General features: G+C 36.0%; 1 protein-coding gene across 1 annotated transcript in view; it reads right to left on the bottom strand.

Annotated features, from left to right (window-relative positions):
- Positions 1-451: 451 nt before the first annotated feature.
- The window catches only part of RPAP2 (RNA polymerase II associated protein 2), a 36,414-nt gene continuing 18,492 nt past the window's right edge, over positions 452-18,373 (bottom strand). The window contains exons 12-13 of the mRNA XM_066325206.1: positions 1,100-1,249; positions 452-567 (exon numbers count right to left, since the gene is read on the bottom strand). Of these exons, the coding sequence (XP_066181303.1) occupies positions 1,111-1,249 (139 nt within the window). The 3' untranslated portion in view covers positions 452-567; positions 1,100-1,110. The remainder of the gene's footprint in view (positions 568-1,099; positions 1,250-18,373) is intronic.

The raw sequence follows: 18,373 nt of genomic DNA, 5'->3' as shown, positions 1-18,373 counted from the left end.
TAGTTATTAAAATATATTTAAAAAGTCCAAATTAGTAACAACTAGAGTCTGTTTAAAAATAACTTTTACACAAGTTCAGAGACTACCCCTTTTCTTAGAAATAGCAAGACAAACAGGCTATGAATCAGACATATTTGTGTGCTGTTGTCATCATTCTTAAAAGAAAATGCTCCATGCACGAGGGCAACTGGAAAAATGTCAGCAGCACTGCTCTTACCATCGGAGGCTCACACGCTTTCCCCCCCTCCTTCCCTGATACCTGCAGACAAGCTCTGACTGAAAGCTTCAAAACCAAGGAAAACCAAACCAATCCAAATTCCTTTCTACTGCTTTTAAACACTTTTCAGATGATCCATATTTTAACTTGAACAACTGTGGTTAGTCAGCTTCTTCACAAGACTTCAAAATTCTTACCCATAGGAAGGAAATGAAAAAGTAGAAATGCAAGTACTAAATTCATACTAAATTTAATTTTTCATTTAAAAAAGTTCAGACTACTGAAGGTGTTCTTTTGTTCTCTGTGCAACTATTTCACGTAGTAGGAGATGTTAAGATGATCATGTTATTCTGTGGGGAACAAAGGAGTGAGATCAGTAATGATACTATAATACTGTATTCATTGAATCAGTTGAGTATGATCTTAAATGCTCTTAAATTCTTTGACCTACCTGGAATGAAAAATGTGATCTCAAGATTATGCAAAAAGACGCAGCTCTTAACTCAATTTTATCACAAAAACTAACGATTTCATTGTAATAATTAAAAAAATTCTGCTGAGTCTTAGCCATTGTAGCCACACAGATTTTTTTTTTTTAAATAAATTGTGGTAGTAAAAATTCCTGTCAAAATTGCAGTAAACCAACCATACATTATCAAAAGATTAGTGTGATAAGTAAGCAGCTAGCATTTACTGTAAGTGACAAAATGATGACACTCATTTCCATACCATACATATTTCTTTACTTTAAAATTTGCTTCACACATTTTCTGCTCCAGCTGATACAATCTGTACTTACTATACATACTTACAAAATGCTGAAAATTAAACCCGTGGTTAACCAGCTTGGTTTTAAGACAAAGTAGCTTAAAGCTGACTGACCATTCAAGTTGTCAGTCCATTCTAAATATTCTTGTTAAACTTTCCAGATCTTCATTTTTGAAATGCAGTTCTTCCAGTAATGTGGTTAGGAACTGTGTGTACACTGGGCTTGTCTGAGTATTCTTGAAAAGTGGAGCTCTTTGTGACAATCTGGAAAAAACCCAAACATATTTCATACAGTAAAGCAGCTTTTGAGTGGCAGATTATAGAAAGCAAAGCTTGTGAGTTCAAACAACTGTACTGAAGAAAAGCAGTTTATAATGTCACATTTGATTAATTACAGTACATTATGGACTGTATGATATACAATATAAGCTGTAAAAAATACAATGTAGTAAATAAAAAAATGTAATTAGAAAAAATGAGAGGAGTTTGTATGCCTCTAATCAACTGTACATAGATGTTACATAATGTAGACAGATGTCAGAATGAACAAAGCAAAGTACAATTACACATATAAAAGGAAGAATCCCAGTCATTATTTATTTCTTTACCAAAAAAGCTCCTAAACAGTCACACAATAAAAATTATATACTTCTTCATATGATCAAAATATGAAAGAGACATGAAATTCCTCAGTTTGGAAGGAGCTACCACTATGCAGATCACCTACATATATAATATCTGTATGCAGATGAAGTGAAATACTGAGCTGTTTGTTCTGATTTGCCCTTTAATTTATCCAAATATATTTTTATCCTGAAGTCTTTCCTTTTCCTCCTAACTCTAATGCAAAATATTGCAAAGGTAGTAATACCTAAATCTTCCTAGGCCCAAACATAATAATAAAAAAATTAATTTTCAAAATCAAGTATTAAAGCTTATGCTGAATGTTAAACTTCAAGACCAAAAATTACTGATGAGATCACTTAACAAGAACTCCTATCCCAGCAACAGTTACTTTGTTTCAAATATTGTAGATAAACAGTGCCATTGACACCATACACAAAAGTTATTTTAGAATACATTTGTGCAATGATATACTTTTAATAAGAAATTCAAGATAGTCTACAGCTTCCTAAAAGTCTTCCCAGCTCAGGAAGTCTTCAAATGAATAACAGCTGGGATCAATCTCCCTGCAGTCACTGGTATTAAGACCACCTCCACTTGAAAAAAGCTGCATATGAGAGAAGATTCTTTTAAATTAAGCAAAAAGAATGATAAAACAGAAACAAAGGACCTTACAAGACATTGTAAAAAAAAATCCCATCCCCATCATCATCATCATCAAAAGAAAGAAGGAAAGGAAAGAGGAAAGGAAAGGAAAAAGGAAAGGAAAGGAAAGGAAAGGAAAGGAAAGGAAAGGAAAGGAAAGGAAAGGAAAGGAAAGGAAAGGAAAGGAAAGGAAAGGAAAGGAAAGGAAAGGAAAGGAAAGGAAAGGAAAGGAAAGGAAAGGAAAGGAAAGGAAAGGAAAGGAAAGGAAAGGAAAGGAAAGGAAAGGAAAGGAAAGGAAAGGAAAGGAAAGGAAAGGAAAGGAAAGGAAAGGAAAGGAAAGGAAAGGAAAGGAAAGGAAAGGAAAGGAAAGGAAAGGAAAGGAAAGGAAAGGGACGGGACGGAAAAAAGGAAAGGAAATAAGAAAGAAAGGAAGGAAGGAAGAAAGAAAGTAACTTTTAATGAGTTAAAATTACTTCCCATTCCTTTCTGGATTCCAAACACTGACATTTGGTGAGAAGGACTTTCAGAGATGCTTAAAGCAAGGATAAGGTGTGGAAAGAAATGACTTAAGCATAAGATCTGGTAAGTATATAGAAGAGAAGTATTCTGAGTCAAGTTTCTGATTTTTGGCCTGAGGCTACTGGGTTTTGTAATGCCCTTCAGGGCAGACAGAATTCATGCCAGAGTTGTTTCTTTCCTGCTGGGAGGCACTGGGGTTACTCCCTGGGCTGGTGACTCTGAGCCCCCTGCCCAGGGCAGGCAGGCTGGGGCTGGGATCGCAGGGTGATGCTGATAGGGGAACACAGGAAATGCTGACAGAGGATCAGAGGAAACCACTGCAGAACATTAGTCTGAAGACAGGGAGAGCGGGAGGAAGACCAGGAGATGCATTTCTACTTGTCTTCAGTTCACCCTTCTCAGAATTATGCAGGCTGTATATGAAAAAAGACTGCTGGTAGAAATAGTCATGACTTCCTGAGTGCTGGCGCGAGGTAGCTGTAGCACTGTAAACCATTCTCCTGGTCATGATGTAGATCTACATGCTTTTTTATCTGAATTTTCTTAGTCCTGCCATGGGCTTAAGAGGATATTAACAAGGACATTATTTTTCAAAAACAGAATAAGGCTTGTGCCATTTTAAGGAGCACTCTAAAATGAAAATATTTATTACCATGAAGCTCATATGCTTTTTTTTTTTTGAACTGCAGTTGATGATATTACACAGTTTCATGAATTACAAGCATGTCCTAAATGTCAGACCCTGTTTAAGACACACTGTTTAAAGAGTAGCTATTATAGCTTACACCAAGAAAGAAAAAGGTATTGCTATTTTCAAAGAAGTTGCCAGCTATTAAATATTGAGAAATGGAAGTTAAGAATTAGGTTTTAGACATGGATCAATTTTTTTTCTTACCTGAACTTTGTTTTAAAACTAATTAAGCTACTGATTATCTGATAAGCAAGAGACTAAATTAACAAGTAATTTCAGAGAGGCATGTGCAAGTTTGTAGCCATTAGTTAAAAGTTGCATCTTGATGGGGCAACATGTTAAATATTTATGAATGTATGTACAAATGCCTTTCTTTTGGAAAACTGTGTCCTTTTGACCTTTAAATGATGCTTCAACTTGTCATTTGAAAAGTAGTTATCATTGAGTACTTTTCTAGTTTCAGGCGACTGTTGTAGCAGAAGCTTTTGTCTGGGAAAGGAGCAAGCACAAGTTCCTGGTCTGCATGGAGAGGTAAGTTACATGCTCTAAATAACACTGTTGAATGTATATTTGAGTATACAAGAGTATTGAGGGACTGCTTAACTGAATCAAACCTTAACTGTATGCAAACAAGCCAGAACAGCATTTGGGATCAGTATCTCCAAGTCACAGAAAATTACAATGATCTTATCTCTGAAGGGACTATGATGACTAATTCAGTTTAATGACACACAGGATTTCAGTTCAAAGACTGTAGAATTCCCTTGAAAGTCTGCAGCATCTTCTATAGATGTGGAAAATAAACAGGAAATAGGATACTTGGGACCACAAAAGTAACAACTGGCCAGTGCACCAGTGGAAAGAAACTATAATTTTCGCTTTTTTGTTAACCTTTTACACATGTTGCAGCATTAATCTGGAGCAAAATTTTATGAATAATAAAAAAAAATCTGCTAAAGGATTAATTGATTTTAAAATAGCCACCTACAGAAGTACACAAATGTAAATGTTATAGTCCAGAATTACACACCCATTCTTCAAAGGCTTGCATTCAGCAAGAGCTACTAAAAGGAAATGTTCATGCTCAGATCATGGAAAAGTAGTATATCAGACTTGATGAGAATGTAGTTTCCTGCACACCCACTTACACCATATGGTAAACAGGCATTTGTAATGTTTAAAAAGGTTAAAAATGTCAAACTGTAGCTGATTGATACAATTTGTATTTGCTGGCTATTCCACATATGTTGCATGTTCAGGAAAAAACCCCACTAAAGTAAAATTCATGTGAAGAATAATCAATTATTATCAAGCTATTAAAGGACATCTGGCTACCACAAAATGTTTACATAGCTTCAGCTCAAGACTAAGCTTTCTATGAATCAGCTGCCTTACAAAAACATTTGGCAAGTGTATTTAGGAGTTCAATTATTTTTAGGAATAAGTTTCATTAACTGATATGGTAGGGTGCCCAACTTGTTCTTAGATCTATGCATATCTTTACGAAGACAGCTGACCACATTCAGAAAAGAGAAAACTTTCATGTAGTTAAAAGCATTAATTGGCATTTCCTATCCAGGGGTGTGAATATTCTTTCTAAAAACCCAAACCAATTGTCCAGTACCATCCTTCCCTCAGCTACTGGATCTCAGAGAAAGCTTTCTGAAGCTTTGAGATGAATTCTGTGATTCTCTTTGAAAAAGTTTAAAATTTCCAAAGCCACCACTGTGTAACCAGTCAGTTACAGCTCTCTGAAAAAGACACCTGAAAAAGGGTAAAAACACAACTACATATGAGTTCCTTTCCACTCCTCAAAATTGGTCATTTACACATAAATTGTTGAGAATTTGAGTGCACATTAATTGCCCCAATATCAAGGAAAGCACTTGTATACTCATGAAGAAAAGCCATATGCTAATTCTCAGTAGACTAATAAGCAGCTCCTCCTAGAAAAATGTTAACATTGCCAGTCCTTTTTCTTTCCCCGCTAATGTTAGAAGCTTGAAGAAGTAAAAGCCTCTGCTTGTGGCAGAAGACATGGATCAAAACACATTTTTTTAATTCCCTTACCTTGTTTGACATGCCTGGAACTTGAACAAGAACAGAAGTGTTAACAGAATGATGGAACAGGCAAGCACTATCTCTTTTTCCAAAGTGAGCTTTGGAAAGTAAGTTATCTCTCTGCCAGTAACAGGTATTTAAGCACTGTGAATAAGACTCTTAACATAACCACCACAACGTAAGGGTTGGGGTTTTTATTCTCTGTTTTCTACCTCTTGATTTAGACACTTAAGACCTAATTTTTTAAGATCATTATAACTATGATCACTGATAATTAGTTTTCTGTTAGAATAATGGAGTTGAACTAGTGGATGATCACTCAAGTCTCCTTAACACTTGTTTCAGAAGACAGAAATGAAGCAAGAGCTGGCAGCACTACAGGCATTTTTCCCACTTCCCTAACAAAACCACAGACTACTGCATACGTGCTACAAGGGTGCCAACAAACCTCTGACCAATGGACTCTTGCTCTAGCCATAACCATGCAGATAACCATACCATTTTAATGGGTTCTACTACATCAACACAGAAGGACTGGCGTTTTTTGGTTTTGTGTTATTTATTTTTTAACACTCCAAATATATTTTTACTACTCTTATGTTACAGATTTGATGGGCTTAGCAATGCAATAAAAATGCTAGTAATCAGAAATGCCTTTCTTATAGCATAGCAGTTTTACAGAATTACACTTCTAGATTCCAGTTTAGTTATGTTCCTTTTAAGGAAGTTTCCAACACAACTGATCAAATAAAAGCAATTGTTTTAAGACAACTGGCTAGACTGAGTCAATCCAACAAGTGTTAGACATCAGCAATAAAACTCAGTGAATTGGATGTGCACTGCAGCCCACAGACCATCTGCCTGTACATACAACTGTTGTGCTGCCATGTAGCAATCACAGCAGTGCTTCAGTTGGTGAGCTAAACTCCAGCACTTGCTGCATTTATCCATTTCATGAATCCCTACCCAAAGGCACTCAGACATTTGGACAGAGTAAGCTGAAACCATCACTGCAATTTTGCATGTTCTTCACACTGGCTGCTTGCTTAATTTGAGGTAGAATCACTAACTTCCAGTATCTCACTAGATACAGCACACTTGTCTAGGGACTGCAATTTTATTAATAAAGTATCTTAAATCCCAAAGCATGGTGCATCCATCAGGTCAAAGTTAGTATTGGACAGAAAGCTAATCTGAAGCAGAACACGAGTCTAGCTGTAAGATAAAGATGTAACATCAGGGAGCTTAAAAAATCATTAATTTTGTTGTAATTAAGTGGTTACATTTAAATGCTATGTTTAAACATATGCTCAGAAATTAAAAAACATTACAGCCTCAACTTATGTAATTTAGCTGTTATGTTTGCAGTTTCAGTGAAAAAGCCCAAACCCTACTTGTTTCTTATAACTTTAGTTTGAGCATGATTTAAAAAACTCAACATTAAAAAACCTCAAACCCTTAAAAGCAAAAGGCTGTCTCCAGAGTGAACAATTTCCATTAGAACACATTAATATTTGACAGAGAATCTTGAACTGGAAGCATCTAACTTACAAAGATGCAAAGGTATTTAAATATATATTTGGAATTGAGTATTTTAAATTAAATTGTTCTAGTACTGGGAAAAAGTAATTATGATCAGTGTAACTTGCAACTCTGGAATTAAAGCAGTCTCTAGTTTGGGCATTTTGTTACCATATCCAATCACTCAAAGAGGAAACTGGCATTCAGGGGCAGTTTTCTGTACTCTCTCCCAATATATTTCTGTATTATACTTTCTTAATGAAAGATAAAACACTTTAAAGCAATACTGAACAGCAATAACTGACAGAAATAAACAAGCAATTTTCTTACTGAGATAAAAAAAAAGCCACTTCGGGTCTAGTTTTAAATATAGCCTGAAGATCCTATTCTCATCATAAAGACAAGAATTTTGTAACTGAAGTGCAACTTATGTTTTATTTAACTTCCTTTCATTATTGTGTACTGACTTGTCCACAGAATCCAGCACAGGCACTTTAATCCTCTGATGGCAACAGAAACTAAATTATTAATACTTTAAAATTTTTGTCCACTACATTTAAATCAATGCTACCAACAGTGATTCAAAATCAACGGCTGGAATTCCTATATAATCCAAGTGTACAGCAAAAATTAAGATCCATTCAAAAGTTAACTCTGTTAATTGTTTCCATTGCCTTATCTTTTTCCTATGCAGCTTCTACAATCTCTTCAATAATATGTTCTTTGATACATGTTTAAGTATATAGTTAAGCAAAATACATTTTTTTCTTCAACTTTCTTCTAAAGTTTACCTTCCGCACACATTTCTCATATTGTTGTTCTCCAGACACAAGTCAACTTCCATTCCCTTTTAATGGGCCAACATTTCACTTGTGTTGTAGCCAGATGGATACAACTAACAGTAAAAGGAAAGCCTTTCTAACAGTAACAGGAGTTATCTAAGCATTTGATGGAAGTGCTTGCTATCAACTGAAAAAAAAAAGACAAGGGATCCACTTTTCTTTCTTCCCTTCTTGCCCCCAGCCTCTCCCCTGCAGTGAGTTTTTTGTATCCAAACAGGCCACTGGCCATTGAGAGAACAGGCTGGGGCACAGCTGAAGCACCTCCTAGGACAATGGGCAGGGACTGGGGCAGGCCCTGGCGTGCAGCACAGCTCCCTCCTGGCTCACCATGCTCTCCTCACAAGGGCTTTGGAAGCCCAGTGGACATTTGTAAAATACTTTGCAGGCTCTACTCTAACATTCCATATGAGCAGTCATGTCTTGTCTTTCTCTTCGCATGAGAGTTTGACTTTTGTTTTTTCATTAAGCTGCATAAGCAAATTTTTAAAAGACATTTAAATGTTTTAACTGAACTATGCAGAAGAGGAGAGTTGAGGCCATAGACTTAGAGCTAACTTATCAGGTACAGAAATTATTAATTTAAAATGGATCTAAGAAAATGCAAACGTTCTGGATCTTTGGGGTTTTTTTTAAACCTAACAAACAATTTGCATGAGTATCAGGATGTACTGTTTATGCCACTTTCCTCCTCTCCCTTGAAAGTTAAGGATCACTCCATCAGCTGCTGACTGTTATTTATAACAAACGGCTGTATAACTACAAAGATCCCGCAATGAAAAAATTTTATAGTAATGTTGCACTGAAACAAAAAGACACAGAAAAGGAAAAAACTTGATTAAATTCAGATTGTCTTCAAAATATTAATTTCTGTAAGACAGACCATTGACTTTTAATGAAGGACCAGTAAAAAAATTTTTCATATATATATAAAAAAAATCTATCATTAGGCCAGTAATTAATTTTACCGGCAAAGTTAAGGTCTAATGCAAAGGAACATCCAAAAGAATGTGTTCAAAGAACTCATGGTGACATTTCATCAAATGACATGATAATTCAGTACAGCCATTTGGTGCTATTTGTATCAGATCTGTACATTGTATACCTGCAGGCAACATGCCTTAGAATGTACATTCTATGGACAATTAACTGCAAAACAATTTTAAATGCCTCAAAAATCAGCTAAGCATCTGAAACTTTCAGTTCACATAACTCATACTATTTTGCCACAACATAATTAATTATATTATACAACTCAGAAAGTAATTAGAAAATGGCATTTCTTACTATTCCCGTATTTCAGCTCCCTGTGGCTGACCAATACCACATAAACACAACAACAACAATTTCTATTTCGTTGAGACAAAATTTTTAAGTCTATTGCTTTGTACAACTTTTTTAATGTTTCCATTGGTTTTTCTCATGCAGCATCACTCCTACAATGTTCCTTCTGAGCAAGTGTCTTGCTTTATATATGCAAACACAGAATAGAGCCAGTTGCCTCAGCAGTTGTCCAGGAAAGGAACTAACATTCAGGCGGAAAATGACATCACATTGCCTGCAAGAATTTCCTAGCATTATGCTGATCCTGTAACACAAAGCACTTGCCTTCATTAGGTACTCCGTGATTGCTGTTTTTAACCAGGCTTCTCCTGTCTAATGAGAAAGATGACAGCCAATACTCCAGAAATACTGTGCTAATAACAAATGGGAGTGATAAAAATTCCAGGACCCATGAGTCCTTTAAAGCCACAATAATAATATGGAATGGTTCTATTTGCCTCCTCCTGTAGTGATAGTTCAGATATCTGTTTTTTAAAGACAGTCATTTTTAAATGCCTACCAAGACTGCCATGAACAGAAATGTAACACAGGTCTGGCAAAAAAACAATTACTTGGGCAATTATATGCAAAACAGCACTTCCAGATTTCTTTAATAGTGGATTAGAAAGACCTCAAGCAAGGCAGGAAGACTAAGAAAGCACCAACACCAGTTAAATAACATCTACAGTTTCTTATCCAGAGTTCTTGTCTACAAAGTTTGGCAAATCAGACTTTGTTTCACTATTTTGTACAACAGATACTGCAGGATGATTTTCTAAAACACAAATGGAGCATGGTACACATCTAAACTATCATATTCCAAAAGATGACTACAATGTTAGTTTGCAGACACAAAGCATTAAAACACGTATAAATAATACTGTGTGCCATTTATAGCCCTTGTATTCATAGAGGGAGGATTTGTTCCACAAACTTTTAATTTAGCTTACTTCTCAGCATAATGTCAAGGCAAAAAAAAGTTCCTAATATGGACCCAGAAGAAATCACTATCAGCTGTTTCTCTCTAACAATTCTAAGTTTCTTATGTACACATTTCAAGGACAGGCTTTGTTTAAAGAGCTCCATTTATTTGAAGCCTGCTTCCTGCTAACCAGCTGACAGATCAAAGGTACTTCTCAGTTTGATAATTTATTCCCATTTCCCCCTTCTTCTTTAACTTAGTCAAAATTTTAAATCTAGTACATTTAAAATGTATTTTAAAATTTATTCTGCCTTCCTTTTCAGTCTTCTTTTCCTTTTTATGTTCCATAATGTGGACCATTGTGTTCCTGTGACACCTCTCAAATACTGAAATCTGTGCCACTGGAGTATCTGGATTAACTAGCTACATGAAATTAAGCACAGGTGTAAGTCTTGGATTAAAGAATGCTAAAATGTAGGCTTTTCAGAACCTGAACCTCTTAAGTACTTTGTAAAATACACACCTTTGTATGAATTACTGTGCACATTCAGTGGAGCAATATATAAAAGATCCCTTTATATTCAAACCTGATACATTCTATGAATTAAACGTTGCTTTATACATACATATATATACATATACATATATATATATATATATATATATATATATATATATATCTATCTCCATTTTTGCAAGTGCTGAACCTCTTTCTTCCACATATGGATATTCCTATTAATTCATTACCTTAGTGATATGTAAGAAGAAAAAAAATCCAAAGAAACTAGAAAACTAGAATAAAATCTACTGACTTACAGTAACTTAAAACAGCTACAGTGCAATATGGTTAGGTAAATAATGTCAATACTTGACTTTATAAAATGTCCTCACCTGTACTCAGTTACTAGGGAAACAGTGATCATAAAATTGATTATAGTTTAGTTTCACAACTTTTTAACATTGTAAATTGATTACAGTCCAGTATACAGATCAAGCACCTGGAATAATGCAGCTGAGTAAAGAAACATGCTAGGAATAGCCTTGCTTACACTGTGTCTAATTTTTTTATTTTATTTCAAAGTTAAATGTAACAACCTCAACACTTTTCTACTTGTCTTTCCCAATCTTGAAAAGAAATGCCAGTGTGGTTTTGGACCTCTCAAAATGAGGTTCTTAGAAATCCCCGAAAGTTATGGATTTTTAAGCATCTTCTCCCAGAAACAACAGGACACAGTAGGTTTAAGAAACAAACAACAGAAAGTAAACCCAAACCTTTTTCCTGCTTGTTTTATTTCCTAATCTACTACCAGCTTGATGAGGTCCAGTGAATTACTTTTGTACCCTCAATCTTACCAGCTTTACAGCAGAGGAGCACTATGAACACTGATTTGTGAAAGTGCACTGACCTAAACATACGTCTAAACCCAGAATAATATGTATGGAGGGAACAAATACAGAGAGTCAAACAAATCTCAACTATTCTTTAACTTTTTAAAAACCATAGTACCTCATCTCAGAAATACTGAGTTTTATGATGAATTTATTAAATCTATTCAGTGGCTTCTTAAGATGTTCAAATGGACAGAAGGTGGAAGAGAAAGCGAAATGTGCATTTCTGTGGAACACAGGGTGTAAGTGTGGTATACGTCAAAATGAAACGTGCTGGCATCTCAAGCCTCTAAACAACCAAGCATCTGCACTTTTTGCACTGCTGCTGGTTTTGCACCTATAGGATGCAATTACACATATACACTTTTCAGTTTCTGCAATAAGCTTCCACATGCTGGTTGGTTATGTTTGCTACCAGCCAATTAGAGCACACTTTCTCTGGTAGGGAGGAAAGAGAAGTGAACATGTACTGCTGCAGACATGTTCTGCAAAACAATCTAGATTGGTCTAGATTCTTTTTATTGTGCCAGGAAAAATTTTATGGAGATATGATTTTGTTTACTTACACAACATTCTGGTTAACTGACTGGTTGTAGTCTTCTTATCCTGAGTATTTATTTTAATTATACATGTGTAAAAAGAGCCACCTGCCCTGATGCTAAATCCACTGGCTTGGACTGTCTGTAAATTCTGAGAGCTTTATCATAGTTCACTGTCTAGAGAAACACTTTATACATCATCTTTGGGTGATACATTTCCTTCCTTCCCTCCCAAAAGAAGATGTATTTTTCTGTTTTCATAAACATGAAAAGAAAACATTTCAGAAAATACTGTACATTTTTGCCTTCACTGTTAACATCTCACTTCAGGTCAGAACTTAATTGCCAGACTGGATGAGTGCCACTGGGTGTCAAAATACTTTGTATCTCAAGAAGTAATGAGAAGTACAAACTCCTTTTCCATTTGATTCCTACAGTATCAGGACACAAAACGAAGTCTCCATCAGTGTACTGCCCACTATCAATTATCAGATAAAAATAATTAGGGTCCTCTCTAAGTTAATCTGCCCTCAAAATTTTCATGCACCTGAGTAATTTTTAGTTTATTCCTCATCACTGTGGAATACTATATCACTACTAATATTCTCCAATCTAACATTATTGATATGAAAAATAAAATGCATCTATTTCCTCCAACTGACATAGACAGTTGGATCTTCAGGTAGGTGTGTGAAGCACTGTAAATCCAAGCAAATTATAATAGCCCAATCATTCAAATAAGTTTATTTTCTAAGACATAATTAAATAATAACGTAGCATTTTAAGGGCTTTCATGGTTTTTAATCACCTTTAGGATTCTTCTTCCTTAAAAACCATTATACACTTCACAGAAAAAGACAATCTATCATATCAAGCCTGACATTTTCAACAGTAGTATGACAAAGGAAATGACAATCTCTGGAATGAAATAGTGCCTTTCTTGACACTCTTACTGCTTAGTGTTGTAAGGTTTTACATTCCAAAATCTGCATCAAGCACCATAAGAGAGGAGTGATTAGATCTTCAAACAATACTGCTTTTTCACAGGGATTTTTAAATGTTTTTCTGTTATAGTATTCCAGAAGAATTAAGGAATACAGTACTTCTACTTTGGGCACAATTTATTTCAGTGCTAAAGAAGAACAGGATGCACCATTCAGTCTACTAGAGGTATCATTATGACTGCCTGTATGGAACCAAACGCATTAATCCAGAATCCATGCTAAAAACTCTGCTGGTACTAAGTATCTGGGGATCACATGACAGGAAGCTATACTAGCCTTTCCAGAGATAGGCATCTCTACTTTTTTGTTGTTGTTGGGTTTGGGGTTTTTTTTTTGTTTGTTTGTTTCAGAAACAAGCCAAATTAACATGGATTTTTGCCTTACAATGAAGTTTTCTGTTAGTCAAAAACACTGCTTACATGTTATATCCTCACTAAAGTAGGCTATTCTTTACAAAGTTAACTAACATAAAATTAAAACTCTGAATAGAAAAGATTCAAGTGTGTGCCAGTCATGTTTTTCTTTTAACAGATGGGTAGTCTTTCGTGATAAAAAATGTTTGCATTGAATGTATTAAGATTAATTATTAATGAGGAAGGAGTATATTTTCATAGGGCTATAGTTGCAGGATTCAGTTGAAACATGAACATTTCAGTTTGCTCAGTGGATGAAGTTAAAACACATTTAGTTTAAAACTAAGTTTAGGGCAGCTGTTAATGTGAATTACTAATGTCTTACCTGCAGCATCAGAGCTGTCTATATTACTACTACTGTACAACTTTTTCTGTGCAGCTATTCTATGCCAGTGTACTACTTATGACACGACTGCCAGTAAGTAAAGTGCTGATTATGGAAAGTGGAAAAACATGACATTACAAAAGAAATCTTCTAAATGTATACCTTTTGAAAAACCATCAATTTAAAACAGTTGTCTCTCTGGGCAGTTTTTGCCATCTGTTTGATCATAGTTGTGGCATAAAGTTCAATGGGACATGAACTCCACTACCCAAGTCAGCTCCCCAATGAGTCAACATGCTGAAGCAGCTTTCTGAAATCTAGCACGCTGTGTCAGAGCTTGAAACACAAGTGGCAATAACTCACTCACTCAAAAGGCTAAAATGAAGTGTTGAAAGAAAGCACTTTCCCTACTACCATAATCTTAATTCACAAGTATATTTGGAATATGAAGTTGCCAACAGAGTGGAGCAGATCACCCAAAATGATGTTTCACATAAAAGTCTTTCTAGATTTTAACAAGAAGATTTGTCAGAACACCACGATGAAGGACAATTTACAGCAGGTTGTGCATGATGTCAAATCTGAATGCCCACACACACTGCTGCTGGGAACATGCGGATTTCTATCTCTTGGAGGGATTTCCAAGACACTTGGCAGACAGCCATGCCCCTGCTCTTCCCCTGCACTGGGCAGCAGAGCTGGCAGGTGCAGAGATGCAGCTTTCTGAGCCAATCCTCCTCAATCCATGCAGGAGTCCAAGACACAGCGTGTGCTAAGGCTCCACTCCTGCTGATGAAGCCAAGCTCCAGCACTGTAAAGAGGAACTAATTATCCTGGACTCAGAGAGTTTGTGCTGGGCACACATGAAAGTTACACAGCCCATCCAAATATCCCATTTAGAAGGCTACCCATGAGAATACCAGCATGGAAAAGGCTGCAGCTGTATGGGCTGCAATGAGATTCATGGTGTCACTTCCTGAATAACATCACTGCAGCAACAGTGGGGTTTTTTTGTTCCAGGAGAAAGTTTTTCCTTCTTGGAAACTGTTAAGGTTTCTTCTATTTTCTCCCTTGTGAAAGAGGAAGATATTTAAGTAATTTTAAAGTTGGCACTGACTAATATCCCAGTTAACAACACTGAAATCCCTCATGGTACTGTTGTTCTGTGTATTTCCTAAATAATACATGCCAGAAAGACTAAGATAATATTGATCATGTCCACAATATGCCAAGTAAGCAGCTTCAAGTTTGCTTAGAAATCACTGATAAGTAAGCAAGCTTAACAGAAAAAACTGCTTAAAAGGCTTAAGAACTGCTTAACAGAGAACCTATTTGAATTCACACTTACCAAATGACAGCTTAGAATTAAGAGAAAATTAAAAGAAGATATGTTTTAATGCATTAAGACAAAGTTGACTTTTCTCTATTTCACACAATTATATAACTCTACAGATAAACACAACACTATAACCACATTCAAATGCTTTTATAAAAAGACTCTTTGGATTCTTGATCCTGCAAGCTCAGCTCTGTTTCAAAATGGGAAACAGTTATATTTATAGGTTAATAAGAAATTATTTTTCTCATCTGAAACCAAACTTCCAACATCAGGCATGCTAAATAAAATATCATCCAGCAAACTTGTATGTGGTTTCTGTAGGAAAAAGAGTCACTCTGCAAGTCTGATTCATATCCTATATGTATTTGTACATTAGATTCATACATTTCAAACATTCACACTTTCAGATAAGAACACAGTCGTGATATCAGAAACATCTAAATTCCTCTTAAAGTGATTCAGAAATGTCAGTGCTGAGCTACAGCTGTGCTCTCGTGTGCAGAGGAGTAAAAACACATACTTGAACCCAAGATTCTCCAGCTCCTGAACTGTTATGTCCAAGAGAGTAAACCTCTAGAGTACATCTCCACATGACACATTTATCTAAAGTGGCTGCACACATATAATGATGGCTTTTGTTTAGTGATCATGGTCATTTTGAGTTTGTTTAAATACTGCAGCCAAATGCTTATAAACTAATCCCAGAACATTTTGAAATGCTTCAAAGCTTTTAGCGGGGGAACCTCTTGCATAGGCTTTGCAGATGAAGCTGACCACAGTTCACTGGAACCAGCCAGCTCAGATAAGTAAGATGAAAGCAGACATTTCCTGAAAATATCTTGAAAGCTTTCCATTAGTCTGTGCCAGGGGTATACACTAAAAACAGAAAGTGCCCACGCTTGTATCTTCCCACTGCTTTCTCCATTCTTTCTTGAACTACTGTATTTATATCTATTTATCTGCTTCATTTGGTATCTTGCAAAGTTCTTTGGCAGAAAAAGATGCAACTTCTGCATTCTAGTTTACAATACATTATAAAGCAGCTATTACTAGAACAAAAAATTCTATTTAACATACTAAAGAATGTAATAGGAAGAAACCAAAATCTACCAATGCCAAAATTATTACAAATTACAAATAATTAAGAAATTTGATGTACAGATAATTTTTAGGAGTCATCCACTCCATGACAGGCATGAATACTATTGTTTGAACATAAATCTCTGGCTGTCAAAGTGTACTCTAACAAGGTCAATCCAGCATTGCTGAATGTGCTATATTCATAGGAGTGCCTCAGGCTAGATTTTCAATAAAGGGAGAGACTGGCTGTGTTCATATTTTATACAATAATTTGATTGAATAAATCCAGCTCTTCACTAGGAACATGAAATACTCCACTGTTTAAATCTCCAACATTTCGTACTTTGAGACATGCCACACTGTCCAGTTCCAGGCACTTTATTTCAATGAATGAGGAGCCCAGGTTTCTTTAGTAGTCAGTAGACTCAAGGGCATAAAAGTACTTTCAGCAGCTTTTCAAGGACCTGCAGACTATGAAGTGTGCCCAGGGTCTAATTTAAGCTCCAAAATTAGGCATTAATGATATCCATCATGGTCTATCCTACAGAGAGTTAATATGCACACTCAAAGAGAGGAGAGCATGATCATACCATAGTACACTAGAATTCAATACAGCAGTAATGCTAACAGTTATTCTGTCCAGTACCTTATCACAAAAAGGGTTGGGGCACTCCAAAAGTGCACTGGGAAGTTAAGTACATCAAGGCTTCAGCAGTCACTAGCCATGTATGTTTGAGAAGGAAGTGGTGAGCCACAACACTGATGCACAAAATAGAGTGCGGGCAAAGTCCAACAGTTGCTACTTGAAACAAAACAACCTTGCCCCCTTTAATACAAAACAAAAATATTTGAAGTCTTAGATTTTTTGAGGTAAACCTTGAACCCATGCTCACTCTGCCTTCTGCAATCCCTGCACCATGGGATGGATACCTGTAGTATGGTCTGGCACCCACCTGGGAAGAGGAAGCATTATCCTCTACCAGGATGTTGCTTATGCAGCTTTACTGGTTAGTGTTGGCAGTAAAATGGTCGTCCTATGTCTGAAACCAGGTCAAGAACTGTGAATAAATGTGAAAGTGTGACTGAAGCTACTAAAGACCCACTCTGACTCAGGCCCCACACAACTCCATGATCTAAATAACACTGGATGTGCTACAATATGCATGTCTCAGTACAATTAAGGGAGAATAGTTAAATAGGGTGCAAGTCTTTTTATGATAATTATTAGCAATATATGAAGGTTCCTTAGCAGACTGCAGGAGGTGAGAAAGGGCCTGAGTGAGGACCTGCGAGAGGTTGTCCAGGTCCTCAGCAGCCTTTTCCTGCCCAGACCTGACTTCCACTAAATACTCAAGCTTGATTAGAATTTCCAAATAATTAAGTTTTCTACTTTAATCTTTCTGGAAATAATGCAACATGCATAATCTTATTAGAGGAATCTCAACACTCATTCTATCTATCCCACTCACATTCTTTCACATTCTCTCCTAAGAGGCAGCTGAGAGAAGTTAAAAATCTCAGTATCATGAGCGTGCAAGAACCTTACAGTAAGCAGAAATCAGCAGAGGTTTTATTTATGATTTCACTAATATTATAAATAAAAATCTACTCTTTTTTTATCAAATGTAATTTCTTTCTTTATGGATGGACCTTTACTAAGTAAAGGTACAAAGAGTTCTCTGCTTAAACTGACTGCTACCAGGACTGCTTACTACTTGTATAACATTGTAAAGCAGCTGTAAAACAATCATTACTTATGTAAACATTTACAGCTCATCATATGCCGAGACCAGCTACATATTTTAACTTCTGATCAAAAAGAGACACCATTTCCTTAACTGTACAGAAACGACTTGAAAAATTCATAAGATCTGTTTCACAAATTACCAATTCAACCATAAGAATATATAGTAAAAATGACAAAAGATTTGTTCTTATAGTTGATAAAAAATTTATGCCAAGGCATTCAAGTAAAGTTACTTTCTGTGTTCTGATTTAATGACTCATTTGAGCGGGCTGTGGCTGGGTGACACAGATGTAAGGCTCGCTGAAGCCTGCTCTAATGCCTGGTGGTACTGTCTTCCTTGGGACACCAGAGCCAGAACAATGTGTCAGACTGCAGTAATATCAAGGAAATAAGTGCAGTGCTGGGCA

This window comes from Sylvia atricapilla, chromosome 9 (genome assembly GCF_009819655.1).
Source record: "Sylvia atricapilla isolate bSylAtr1 chromosome 9, bSylAtr1.pri, whole genome shotgun sequence".
NCBI lineage: Eukaryota > Metazoa > Chordata > Aves > Passeriformes > Sylviidae > Sylvia > Sylvia atricapilla.
This window is presented reverse-complemented; position numbering and strand designations above follow the sequence as displayed.